This window comes from Arvicanthis niloticus, chromosome 11 (assembly GCF_011762505.2).
Source record: "Arvicanthis niloticus isolate mArvNil1 chromosome 11, mArvNil1.pat.X, whole genome shotgun sequence".
Lineage (NCBI taxonomy): Eukaryota > Metazoa > Chordata > Mammalia > Rodentia > Muridae > Arvicanthis > Arvicanthis niloticus.
Window position 1 is genome coordinate 15,560,340 of NC_047668.1, and position 14,586 is coordinate 15,574,925.

General features: G+C 39.2%; 1 protein-coding gene across 3 annotated transcripts in view; it reads right to left on the reverse strand.

Moving 5' to 3' along the window:
• Positions 1-14,586, reverse strand: part of Akap6 (A-kinase anchoring protein 6) — a 423,485-nt gene that overhangs the window by 37,671 nt on the left and 371,228 nt on the right. For all 3 annotated transcript variants that reach the window (XM_076941872.1, XM_076941873.1, XM_034514536.2), the window contains one exon: positions 8,729-8,944. In XM_076941872.1, coding sequence (XP_076797987.1) covers positions 8,729-8,944 — 216 coding nt within the window. The remainder of the gene's footprint in view (positions 1-8,728; positions 8,945-14,586) is intronic.

Consider the following 14,586-nt stretch of genomic DNA (forward strand, 5'->3'; position numbering starts at 1 on the left):
GAGGTTCTGGACCTTTTGGTGCCGGGGGCCAATATTTGCTAAACCACAATGTAATGTTCCTATGGTGGGTCCACAAGCAGTAGCTATGGCAGTGGCAGAAGGTTTTAATTCTTGCCAGGAAGAGGTTAACAGGAAAGGAGTGACAAGGAAGCTGTAGGTTACATACTACGCACATACATACATATAACATACATACAACAGATCTGTGAACTCAGCCAAGGCACATGGTGGCAGGATCCGGCTGCTACAAAGAGATGTATTTTTAGACAATACTCATGTGTATGGGCAAAATACCTCCAGGATTGTTCTTGAGACTAATTGTACAACAGGTTATTTTAGTTTCTGTTCTGCAGAAAATGGAAAGCATTCCAGCAAAGATTTTTCAGTATAGGCAGCTTTTATCCATGATGTTGACTGCCATAGGCAATAGGCAGTCAGATTACTTAATAAATATGCTAACTTTAAGAGTAAGACTTGCTTAGAGCAATACGATGCATGCCAACAGCAAATACCGTCTATTGGCTATGGGCTCACAACTGTTGGAAACACCTTCTACACTGATTCATTTAACCTCACATAACTGAGATGCAAGTGGTACTGGCCTCTCAGCCTTCCAGATGAAGACATGGAGGTGTACAAAGAAAAGGGATTTGGCACAGTCACACAACTAATGGTGAAACTCTTCATCACAGTATTTGTGTGTAATGCTTATGGAAGTAATTTCCATTTCCCTCGAGAAATTCACTCTGCCTGTGGAAAGTTCTTCAGCTTAACATCACGTATATTAACATTCAACTACAATTTAAAACGTTTCTTCCGTCTTTCATTCCTTCTCCTCCTCTTGCTTCTCTTCCTCCACCCTCCTCTTCCTACTTCTTTCTCCCTTTTCTCTTCTCCTCCCCTTCTCTGACCATAAGTAGAGACAAGACAGAGGGCATGTAGATATCTATATGATGCCCTTTCATACCTTTAGAGAGAATAATGAAAGATTTATGAAATGCAATTATTTATAGGGTACTGCTAGTGCAAGCTTTTTGATATTGGGAGCCTGGGTAGAAATATTCTAAAGAAGGAAGCTGTTTTTGACATGTATAAAGATTTTTTTTTTAACAACCATCTCTCTTGTAAGCAATTAAGTACAAGTAATTACATAATTACTTGATTATGTAGCAGCAGTAAAATTTTACAGGAGGTTTCTCACTTAAACTCCAGCCTTATAAAAATAATTGCCACAAGTCAAATTTATTTTCTAAATGCAGTAATTCTTTCTGCATTTAATTTTTGTTCATGGGGGGTAGGGGGTGGAATCTAAGTCTATTTTTGTTTAGTGACCAGAGTCAGAGAAATGTGTACTTTATTAGTATTTTATTAAATACTTTATTAGTATGTTACTATTTAGGATGGCTCTTCAGGTTACAATGTGAAAGACACCTAGATAAAGTAAAATTAGAAGATGGGTTGTATTATAAGGAATTTCTTTACTAATAACATTGTAAAATTATTAGTTAGATCAGACGGAGGGCACTATTACCTAAGTAATACAAAATAGCATTTACAAGTTCTTATTTTCAAAATGCATCACCAGTAATAATACAGCACAAATGGGAACGTGTTCAGAGCGAAAAAAAGGAGGGAGGGAGGGAGGGAGGGAGGGAGGGAGGGAGGGAGAGAGAGAGAGAGAGAGAGAGAGAGAGAGAGAGAGAGAGAGAGAGAGCTTTCTATAGGAAAGCTTGTAAGGAGCCTGCACAATGCAAAGCGTCAGGTTCTTCTCCTATTATTTCATTCTTTCTTCTCTTTTAAAAAGTGAGCGGGCCCATCATTGCAATTTTCCTCAAGTTCTCAGAACTCTAATTAAAATGTGGTAATTGGTTATGTTACCTCAATTACCATGATGCATGGACGTTGATGCAAAGTGACACCAATTGAATCCCTTGGGTGTTTTACCCTGGGGCCATCCCATTTATCCTGGCCTTATTATTTTCAATTATGTGGCTAGATGTGTTGTATACTTTCAAGGCCATTAGATGTGTAAGGTGTTTCTGGACGCAAAGTTCTATTCTCAGTAGAGCTCTGAAGGATCAGAGGAAGAAAATGGTGCAAGTGCAGATAAAACCTCAACCCTCTACCCACTAAGAACTTGAAGATGTACTTCCATACAGCAAAGGTTCAAAGGACCCTACATTATTTCTGCTTAAATGTTCATTTAAAAAGCAAGATTTTTTTTAACTACTGGTGACAACTTTTCCTAAAAAAAAAAAATAGTGATAGAACCATCTGTAGCTCTCAGAAGAAATCAAAATTGATAGGAAAACAGATACTAAAGAAAAATTTCTTCCTGCCTTCCATTAATCTTATATTTTTTGTTTTGTTTCCAGACAAGTTCTCACCAAGTAGCACAGGCTAGCCTGGAATGCACTATATAGCTCAGGCTGGCTTCAAACTTTCCATTTTCTTGTCTTTGCATTTGGAGTGCTAGGATTATAGCTCACGCCACCATGCCTGGCAAGACAAGTCCTTTTCCTCCTTTTCCTCCTCCTCCTCCTTCTCTCACTCCTCCTCCTCTTCTTCTTTAAAATATTTAGCTGATTTTAATTTCTCAGAGTTCATTACACAAATACACTATATGTCTATCATTTCCTACCATTTGTCTCCCTCTTTCCACTCCCCCAGTGCCTTCGTCCCTCCTGAATTCATAACCTCTTCTATAGACAAAAGATCTGTTGCACTGTAGAAAAGGCCTTGGGTCTCTATAGTAATCTATAGCAACTGTCTTTCAGAGACACATTTTAAGACATCTGTCCTCAGAATGAAGGATATGAATGAAAATAAGGATAGTCTGAATCTTGGCAGAATGAAGTGTTTCCCAGCGGGAATACTACTGGCATTTGTAGGAAGATCTGTATAGGACTGTTTATTCATTCTGTGTTGGTTCATTCAAGGCCAGTGTCCTCAGTGGTCACAATCAACTCCCAAATATTCTCCAAAATCTTGGAGCAACCCAGGAAGTGGCCAGTGGTCATGATGATGTAGCATTCTGTCAGGCCATTCTGAAATGATACCTGGATCTCCTCCAGCTTGTCTCTTCTGAAATTACATCCTCAGACAGCTGCAAGTTGTAGAAAATTCTGGCTTTGTTTCTACCATAATTTGGCTTGTTATCTGCAAACAGGTATACCATTGAATTGGAAAACCAAGAAAGAAATTGTCCCACAAAGATCTTCCAAGCATGGAACAAGAATATGGTAGAAACTTTAAGTATGTTCCTTTACATCTATTTGAAAAATGTCCAAGTACATTTCTAAATGAATCCTGTGATAGACAAGGAGCACACTTTGTGTCAAGTGAGCATGGCAACACTAGTCTACCAGATCTTGGTTATGCCTGTGCAATATAAATTCTTTTAAAAATTGGTTAGTGATTCAGAAGAGTTTTGATATGTGTTCTGTATACATTTAAAAATAATGTCATCTTGTTATTAGATGACATGCTTACCAATTATATGTGTGTGTGCATGCATATGTGTAAGATTACAACCATGCTTTGATATGCAGACGTACAGTGAAGTGAATATTACAGTCAATAAAATTCACATATCCATAATTTCAGAGTTTCTTTTGTAAATGTGTATTTACAAAAAAAGACCTAATACATACTGTCTTACCACGTCTAGTATGCAAGGCAATATTATTAATTACATCTATCCTTTTATGCATTACATCTACAGATTATTTGTTCTACCATAATTGAAACTGTATTCTTTGATGTCTTCCCATGTTTCCTGTCCTCTTCTCCAGGAACCACCATTCTCTTCTGTTCCTACTCTAAAATTCGACATATGAATCAGATTGTCTAGTATTTTTCTTTGGTGTCCACTTATTTAATGTCATATGGTACCCTCTAGGGTTTTCTATATTGTTGTAAATGTCAGCATCTTTATATAAAGGATGAATATAAAATCACAATTTTCCTTGATTCATTCATCAGTGATCACTTGGTTTCCATACCTTGGTTATGATGGATAGTGTTGTGAAGATCATGGGTATACAGGCTCCTTAACGAGGGGCTGAACATACCCAGGACAGAGGGTGTGAGCTCAAACAGTAATTCTATTTTTAAATACTACAGGACTTCCATATCATATCCCACAGGTACAGCGATCAACCTTCCCACCAGTGACGAAAGGGGTCAGCTTCTGTCTATACCATCTTGCCTTTGGCGTAAGACTTGGAGTGTTCAGTTAGGTGATGCTGTCTCAAGCTCTCATCCATCTCCTCTTACATTCATACTGATTTTCTTGCTCTATCAGTTATTGAGACAAACTGTCGGAAACCTTGTTTGATATTCTGTTTTGTTGTTGTTTGCCCCTTCACAGTACTGTAGGTTTTCTGTATGTATTTGTGTTCTAGAGACTTGGAAATGTCTTGTGCTTGTGGTAAGCTGGAACTCCCATGGTGAAGACATGCCCTTCTCTATACATAATAATTTTGTTGCTCTGAAATCTACTTTGCTTAACATTAATATACTCAGTCTCCCACTCCTGGGTAGGCAATGTGTGGTTGAGTTTACCCGATTTAACAATTACTTTCTTTTAAGTAGCTTTCAGTCTGTCTCATTCCTAGGACTATTGATGCAGCCACTTTAAATCTTCATCTTGCCTTTAAAAAAAAACCTTATTACATCTGTTTCTTACTTTCTTTTTCTTCTTAACATGGGGATTTAAAAAATGATCCTGCTTCATTTCCTTTTGTGACTTACTCTAGCTTTTTGCTTTGCTGTATTTTTAAGGTGTAACAGCCACATCCACATTTGATCTTATCTTGGTCTCCCTTTAAAGGATGTTCTAGTACCTCACATAAAATAAAAATGGTACAAAGCACCCTGGCAGTTCTGCTTCCCAGCCTTTGTGATACTGTTGTTGTACATTTTATCCTCTGTGCTATAAATCGTACCATGCACTGCTATTATCTTGATTTAAACAGTCTATTAACACTTAAAGAGATTGAAATAATAGGGAAAGCGCTTCTCATTTACTCCCAGTTATCATTTCCATGGTCTATTCCTCTGTGCACATCCAGGTTTCTATTGGTTGTAAGTTTTGCTTGGTTGATGGCTTTCCCTTAACATTTTCTAGTAGTGTAAGTACGCCAGCATTGACTGCTTTACCCATAGATATTTAGAACCCATATTTCTTTCCTTTCTGGATGCCACTTGCTCTGTTAGGAAAGTCTAGGTTATTTTCTTACATTGCTGCTTCACTTCCATCTCCACCTTTTCCATTTCCTGACTTCCATTGCCTCTGGAAGCTGAAAAGCTGGCAGTCACTTTTCTTAAGCCCACCTCTCATCCCTCCTCTAATTGCCTGAAGATGCTTTTCAGCACTGGTTCTTATCAACTTGATCATGTCTGTCTGCATGTAACCATGAAAAAAAATCTTCCACGGTTAGAGTTCAGCTTGAGATAGCAGGGAAGTCATGGCAATAGGAGCTTGAGGTGGACGATTCCATTGTGTTCAAAGCCAAGAAGCAGAGAGCAACACTAGTGCTACGGTCACTTTATCCCAGCCTAGAGAATGGTTCCACCCACAGTGGGTAGGTCTATAAGTATGCCCAGAGGCCCCGTGGTGCTGGGGCATGCCTTTAATCCCAGCACTTGGAAGGTAGAGGCAGGCAGATCTCTGGGTTAAAAGCTAGCCTGGTCTACAGAATAAGTTCCAGGACAGCCAGGACTACACACAGAAACCTTGTCTTGAAAAACAAGAGGATGCCCAGAGGCTCATCTCCCATGTGACTTTAGATTTCATCCCGTTCACAACTGAGATGACACATCACACTCTGATAGTGACATTTCCTAATGCGACTGAACAAAAAAGGGAACTATTTCTAGCTTCAAAGAAGCAAATTGTTCTCTTCAATTTTTTCTCTTCAATCTGCTAGAGACCTCAGAAGATGCTTTTGTTAGCTCTGGAGCTTCCTGACTATGGAGCCCTCTGCTTTCCAGCACCCTAAAGATTTACAGTGAATTATCTATATTGGCCTCCTCAGATCTCATGCAGAGGCTGAAAGTTTCCTTGAACTGAGAAAATAGACCAAGGAGTCTAACAAAGCCTTATTTGATAAAGAAAAAGAAGGGTAAAAGTTAGCTTATGAAGGTAAAATATTCTTACAGAAATAAAATGATTCCCAAAGCATGATGCTTAGAGATACACTGACTTCTTTTGTAAACAATGAAACGTTAGAATTAGAATGGGTATAGTATACAGTTATACCAATGCCTGCATGAAAGAAATGTACTAAACAAAGTCGTATATTCACTTATTCAGCAAATATTCACCAAGGACCTATGTATGCAAAATATACGGCAAGTTTTGAGAATATAGCAGTAGAAATCAGAAAATGGAGGGGAGTGGACGTGTATGATGGACAGGTAAACAGGTCACTTGTGGACCTTTGACCTTTGGCAAAGGTCACCTCTTGCATTATCAAAATACTTGTATGATCATAAAAGCAAGTTCTACTCCGCACTCAACTGCAGGGCAAAGAAACAGAGAAACACCCTCAATTCAACAATCCCCCGAGTTCCCTGCATTGTTAGCCTTGGGCCACTTACTGCCCTTCCACTCCTTTCCTGGGAGAGGCTTTCAGCCTATTTGATTACTCCCTTCATCATCTCAAATCACCTAATTAGAAGAGACTGACTCTTCCCTGCAACTAATATAACCTCTCTCTAGCAGTTCAAGCTTCCAGGGAGCAACCTGCCTTTACAATAGATGTAGGCAAAACAATCCAGAGGATTGGTAGGTGCCTTGGCAGGTAAGATGTTTTCTGTGCAAGCGACAGGACCAGTGTTCACATCCCCAGCACACATGTAACAGCACGGCGTGCTTATGACTCAAGTACTGTGAGGAGTGGAAAGAGAAGGATGGATCACTGGGGCTTGCTGATAGACAGCTTAGCTACAGATTTTATTAGACCCTGTATCAAGGGAATAAGAGAGTGACAGAGTAGGACATGTTCTTCTGGCCTCCTCATGGGAGCATGCTCACCGGCATACATACATGCACAGGCACAGACCCTCATATATCACACACAAGGGCACTTGTAGCTTCTCTCTCTCTCTCTCTCTCTCTCTCTCTCTCTCTCTCTCTCTCTCTCTCTCTCTCTCTCTCACACACACACACACACACACACACACACACACAAGCAAATACAGATTCCCTACATCTAGTATGTATAGCCAAATCCAGCATTCCTAATCATATGAATCAAATAAATCCTGAAAGACAATTACTTGTCTTTACTCAACCAGTTGAATACTGTAAAATGCCACTGGTGCTTAATTAAGTCACATTATCATCATTGCAAAGTAGAGGAAAGAATAGCAACCTCTTTTGCCTTTACAAACATTATCAAGAAGAAACGGAAAGGGGAGGGAGGGATGGATGGAGGAAGGGAGGAAGGGAGGAAGGGAGGAAGGGAGGGAGGAGGCAGGAGGCAAGGAAGAAAAGATGTTAGCTAAACAGCTTCACAACAAAAATGTTATTTCAAGAAAATCCATTTTATTATGTTGACTCTGGTTATTGATGATAAGTTGGAGGTCTTAAGAAGTTTAACTTCAGCTAAGATCAATTGAACAGAACGGTTGAGAGAAACTATCTCCTAGGCACAGCATAGCCGCAAAGGCAAAGGGGGGCAAAGGGGGGCAGACCAATAGGTCAAATGATTCTGTCTTCCCACCCTAAGTCCTTACCATAAAACATACCAGAAAGTAAGTCCTATGGCTTTGTTAAGAATAGAATTTGTATGTGAAACTATTTTCAACGACAAGATTTTTATATTGGTTTCCCTTCTTTTTACTCTGCCCTTCCCATGTCAAGCTGAAATACACACACACACACACACACACACACACACACACACACACACACATCACCCCACTCTATATTTGTATTTCATTTATGTAAGTCAAATGTGAAAGCTGGCCCTACAACCAATAAGCAATGTCAAGGTCATTTCAGAAATACATTCTTTTTCAATGACTATTTCTCCTAAGAATATGAAGGCTTTAGAGTAAATGTGTATTTTATATTATAATAAAACAACTCCCACTTTTACATGTTTCTTTCTCCTAGTAACTGCTTAAACCTGCGCTCTCAAATCTGGCAAATTGCTAATGGGAGTGACTACCCCCTACTATGAACACTGCATTAAACTCTAGGAAGAAACTTGACAGCTCTCAGTAATCCATCAGAAGACACTCGAAGCAGGACCAGTGGGGACAGGTGTACAGATGGTGTCATCTCCTCATTAAAGGGAAAGATAAACAATAAATATTCAGCAATGAAACTGTACGTGCACAGTGCTTCACACAATCAGAGCATTAAGATAACTCCTACCAAAATATTCTTGGAAACTCGTGTACTTGGTGAACATGTTTGGTGAAGGGATAAATAAAAGAATTACTAGCTTTACTGGTAAGGTTAGCCAAAATATACATGTGACTTTTGAAAGACAATCAGATATGCTAAAATGCATGTCAGTAAAGTGAGTAACTGTGTTACAATGAATGGAGCTTTGGTTAGTGCATAGCTATGCCTGTAGTTTGCAAGAAAGCATATATAATTAATATAGTATGGCCCAAATCCTAGGGTATATGATGAATGTATGGCCCAAACCCTAGGGGTATGTCTTTGTCAAAAAGAGAGCTGATTCTGCTGGGAGAAGACACTCACGGATTCTTTCCCCATCTTCTTTCGTAACCGTGTTTGCCACTGGACAGCTTGCATGACGATGGCTTCCCACCTCCTTTCGAGGTTCACAATGATGAGCTGCATGGGTTGGTGATCTGCGTTCAGATTGCAGGTGTCCCGGTCATCCAGAAGGTGCTGGCACAACCTCAGAACGGAGGCCACTCCTCGACGACGCTGCTTGATCTCATGACAGAGCGACTGTAATGCAGAAAAAGACCAGTCTGTGTGTGTTTGTAGGACTGACTTTCTGACACCCTGAGGTGAGTATTTCCACCTTAATTTCACATTGTGGGGATATGCTCAGCTTCTCACACTAGGACAAGGAAAGGGACCTACAGTTTCCTTGATATTGGTGGCCTATAATACATGCTAGAGATTTTAGGGCCTCTGTGTCCTCATCTCCTTCTCGCTGATTTATCTATCCAAACTAGAAATTCTTGTCTTGACACCTTGGTATTAACAGTTTCTCACATGGTGAAAAAAAATCATTTAAGTTCTATGAATTCTAGTCAACCAAACTGAAGGGTGTTGTTTCAAGGTCAAAGGAAAGGCAACAAGAAGTAGAAAGAAAATCCTTCCTCCCAAACATAATCATTCTTCTACACTGATCCCTAGATTCTTTGGAGGGAAAAAGTTCAGTATTTCACTGACAAAAAATAAGTAATATTGCAAAGAATCTTCATATGTAAACTCTATTATCTAAAAAACAAAACAAAACAAAAACAGTGGGCAATATTTTTTTTTCCAATGCTTGATTAACGAAGCAATAATGTTCTTAAAACAGAAACCAAGATACTGGATTATTACCACACAGTTTGCTGTTTGCCCTTTTTCTTTTAATAGACACTCACACTATTTAAAAAGGATATGCATGCATCAAAATAGCATTTTGCCCCCAGAAGCATTTGTATTGCAGCGCTGACCCTAAGCTGAACAATGGAAGCAAAATAGTGGGTACACATGTCTAAAAATATTATATCCTTTCTTTGCCTACGGATAGTGTGTAAGTGATATTCTAATTCAAAGCCTTCAGCAGAAATGATGATTATACCCACAAACATCACTGAATTACTAATCTCCCTCTACCGCCACAATTGGACGGTTCTAACAGTTAACAGATTGCTTATTAATCAACAAGGGTAAACAAGACAATGCAATTTCATTTAGTGTGAGGGTTTTAATGCCTGAAAGTATTTGTGCTTAAAATGTTAATCTAGATAAGGCTTCATTAGAAGAAGTCTTAAAATGATTAAGTGCTGTTCACTGAATTGTGAGTGGGGTAGGGGTAGTTGATCAGCAGGTGGACATTTGATACAGATGTTCCACTTACGGATATAATGCATGCTATATCCATTTAAATGACCCTAACTCAGTAATAGCTGGAATTCTATTATTTCTGTAATGAGAGAACCTGTACCTTTAATATTTCTGAATTTTAAATAAGGCGAATGATAAATTCCCAAACCTCTATTTATGGCAACATATGACTAGAAATTGTATTATTCAAATCTTACCCGTGCAGCTGTTTCAGTTGGGTTTCCTGAACTAATCCTTCTTTATTTTCCTGGGGTGCATTACTATTTTCCTATACAACTCCTGTACCACCCTGGGTCTGACAAATTCCTTTACCGGTGCTATTCACCAGTGCAGTGCTGAGGAGAGGAGACCCCTTGACAAGCAAAGGTAAACTCGAAGCCTAGGAAAGCAATAATACTGTTTCGCTCTCCAACGGCAGTTCTCCCAACTACCTTCTCAATCCCCAGGCCCACCCCACCAAGAAACACACACACACAAACACACACACACACACACACACACACACACAAAATATGCATGCACACACGTGTACACAGTCACTTTAAATTACTGTCTTAATCTACAACTGTTAAATCATCTATATGTCCACCTAATGCCTACCAAATTTTGGCTCAATATTGAATAATGAAAGAATGTAGCATGGTTATAGCCAATTGAAATTGTTTCAAATGAAACCTACAGACATGAATATTAATGACTTGGGGTTTTGATCTGTGGACGTTAAAAGAAAAGGCCTAAGAAAAATAAGGAAATATTTTTATGAAATTGGATTCTGCAAACCTCTTCTAAAGTAGAATGATATAAATAAATATAATATAAATAAAATAACATAAATAAATATAATAAACTGCATATCTGTATGCCAACAAAAAGTCTCAAAGTTTTTAGCTGACAAGAAATAATGACAATGAACGGCTCTAACCATGTGCACAGCGTTAGTTCAAGCCACATGTGCAAAGCAGCTCAGAAGGGCTTCATGCACCTCACGAAGTCCTCAAATATGGTTTTGGGGATGTAACACATTTTCATGAAGATTATTGACCATGACGTTCTGAACGTGTGGAGAACGTATTGAGTATCTACAAATCCAATGAATTTGCATCTACGTCTTAAATGCAAGGAAGTTAAGATAAACACATTTCTTTTAAAACTATAAAAGCAAGGGTGAGGAGATGGGTCAGATCTCTTGCTTTGCAAGATCAAAATCCTGAGTTCAAATCCTACCACCCATCTAAAGGTCAGGCAGGGCTACACACACCTGTAACCCCCTTATAGACACACGCACACACACACACACACACACACATACTGGGATGTAGAGACAATTTTAGAAAGCTAGCTCATGCTGCATTTGGGTTCAGAGAGACAGACTTTGTCTCAAAAAATTAGGACACAAAGCAGTAGAAGACGCCGGCTGTCTTCTTCTGGTCTCCATGTGCAAGCACACAGTGCACGTGCCCTACGCTAATGTGCACTCACAATACACACACACCATGGCCCACATACAAATAATGTTCTAAAAATTGAAACTACAAAATCAGGTCATGTTAACATCTATAATCTGATTTTTTCACCTTCTCAATTCTGTGGGTTTTCACTTTAAGTATCTAAAGGGTTTAGTGTACACTCTAGATTAATTTTTTTTCTATGTGAACTGTTCAAAAGAGAAGGAAAATAGAGACTTTTTATACCTAACAGTTTTTTTTCAATATTTCTTTATACCTAGAGACAGTTGATAACATTCTCCTACATAAATGTGTTACCTTGGCAACCATCAAAATGTATTTATTTATAAATCACACATACTAAATAAAATCAGTAGTTTGTTGGCAACATTCTTTAGAATCCGTATTCTACATTATTTTTTTTTATAACAAACCGAGATACGCATTCTCCATATGTACTGAGAAATGTTAAATATAACTAATGGGGACAAATGATTATTATTATCTTTTGCCTTGGGATTTAGAGAAGTATACTTTGAAAACAGAAACTACAGCTAAGTAATTAAGGACCAGACAGAATAATAAGACAAACATTCTTCTAAGACGTCCTCAAATCTGTAGTATATATTCCTCTTTCTGAGCCTCTTAATGGAGGACTGCACAGTGCTAACTAAGTCACTACCTCTTCTGTCAAGGAGGTGGGAGTCTAGTAGAGATGGGGTACATAAGTAAGTACAATACCATCGTGTGTGTGTGTGTGTGTGTGTGTGTGTGTGTGTGTGTGTACGAGAGAGAGAGAGAGAGAGAGAGAGAGAGAGAGAGAGAGAGAGACCAAGACAGAGACAGAGAGACAGAGATGGAGAGAGAGACACATACACAGAGAGAAAGAGGGACAGACAGACAGACATGAAATGAAGTATGTGCAAGCAAGTCACTACTGGGAGTTGATGCATCGTTAAGGAAATGGCAGGGACGAGGCAGTCCAAGAGGACTGATGGAGTTCCGGGGTAGAGAGCCCGGAGACATGCTACGATGGAACACAAGGGAGCAGCCTTAGATGATAAGGAGTGCTTACTGTGTTAGGGGAGACACAGTGGTGATGTAGCTGGGAAAGGTGAGAGGGCACAGAACCATATGCAGTGCTTGTTAGTGCAGCAATTACATCAACTCTGAAGCACGTTCTAATGAGGTCACACTGATTCGGATGCACAGTAGCACCGCCTTCGTGAAAAATAGAGTAAGAGGAGGCCGGGGAAGCATTTTTTTTCTAAACATGATTTTCAGTCTGTCTGACAAAGGGATTCCAAATGCTTTTACTACTGCACCACCCCACCTTTGTCAGTACCTTACTGCCACCCCTCAGCAGGACTGTCAGGATACAGACTGGAATGCTACTCTCAAATTCCTGTCTCTCTTATTTATTTTTGTAAACTTTCCACCAAATTTTGTCATGTTTCTAAAAAGGCAATTTTGTAATAAACATGAAGAAATAATAATAATAACAACAATAATACTTTCATGACTTAAGATTGAGAAGTAACCCCCTTTTCCTTAAACTGGCCAGATGAGTGCATTTGTTTTGGGTCACATTATAAGAAAGTTAAAATAAGCAGGTGACAGCTTTCCTCTTATTCGTCAACGGCCAATCTGATTTTCAATTCACCAGTGGCAGTACACAAGATTATTGGAGGAAATGCTTTGTTTTGTATATCTTCTGACTTAATCAACTTTTTCATGTCTAAATCACTCTTATTAGTGAGCTAAATAATGATTTTTAAAAACAATCTTTTCTTTTTCTTTTGTGGTGCTAGGAATTTAACCCAGAGCCTCACAAATGGCAAGTAGTGCTCTACGATTCTCTGCCAAGCCTACTGTGACATTCTTCATCGGCTCTGGACTCTTAGCAGCATTGGAGGGAAGACGCTCAATGCCACCGCTCCATTCTCACTGTGTTAAACACTTGTTTAAATGAAAACATATCACATGAAAAGAAACATTTACTTGTATGTCCACCTTCGTGGTGTCAAACAAGTATTTTCTACCTCACAAAATGCAAATGAATGAAAACAAACAAACGCAAACTAAAAGAACAAGTATTACTAGAAGGAACTATTATATTAAAACATATGCTAACGAAGAAAATGAGAGAAAGGGGAAGATAAAGAGTCTAAAAATACCCCAAATAAGTATATTTAACACAGAGAAGCAAATGTGACCGGGGAAACTCCAAAGCATGTCACCTCCAGTATCTCTCACACATTTTTTTTTTCAACGTGTTAACGCTACTGGTTGGGTCAACATGAGGTACTCACTGGGATACTGGATCATGTGTTAAACAAAGAGCTGCAAAGCAGTTAGTGCCGTTTATCAAGGCAAACATTACTTCACCTTCTATACTGATCAACTGTTTAACAACAAAATGTGGTATGTTTTGTATATGACAAGCTCAGGAAGGAGGGAATGATCTGCACATATGACATGTGGCTGCCTTCAACCCAGTGTGAATGAAGCAACAGAATGGGAAAATGGCAGCCACACAGGTGTGCTCTATGTTAAATGGCACTGGGGGTGGGGGTGGGGGGAATCTCCTTTTGACCAGTTCCTATACTTCCGCCTATGTTATTTATTTATTTTTATTTTTATTTTTATTTTTTTTTTGGCTACTTTACGTTTTACCAATTTGACTTCATAGGGTGGTAACTTTCTTCCTATTTGTTATATGTAGTATTGTTTTCCAGAACAGAAGTCTTCAGGGTGTGATTCCCCAGATCCAGGAGTATTTGCATCATCCAGGAACTTAGAACTGCAAATCCTTCCCTGGGTATTATCCCAGAGAGTCAGGAGGCTCAGGCAAGGGGATAGTAAGTTTAGGGTCAGCCTGAGCAAATAATAAATGGCAGTGCAGCTGGGGCTACAGGGTTAGTTAGCATCTCAAGGAAGGAAATAAAGCAAAGCTAGCCTGCAGATTCTAGCCTGCAGATTCGTCGGTGCTGGTCACATGTTTACGGAGCAGGGATTCTAGGGAGAGGTTCAGTGGTCCTCAGCTTAGCAAAGCCCGGCAACTGGTTGCAGCCTACA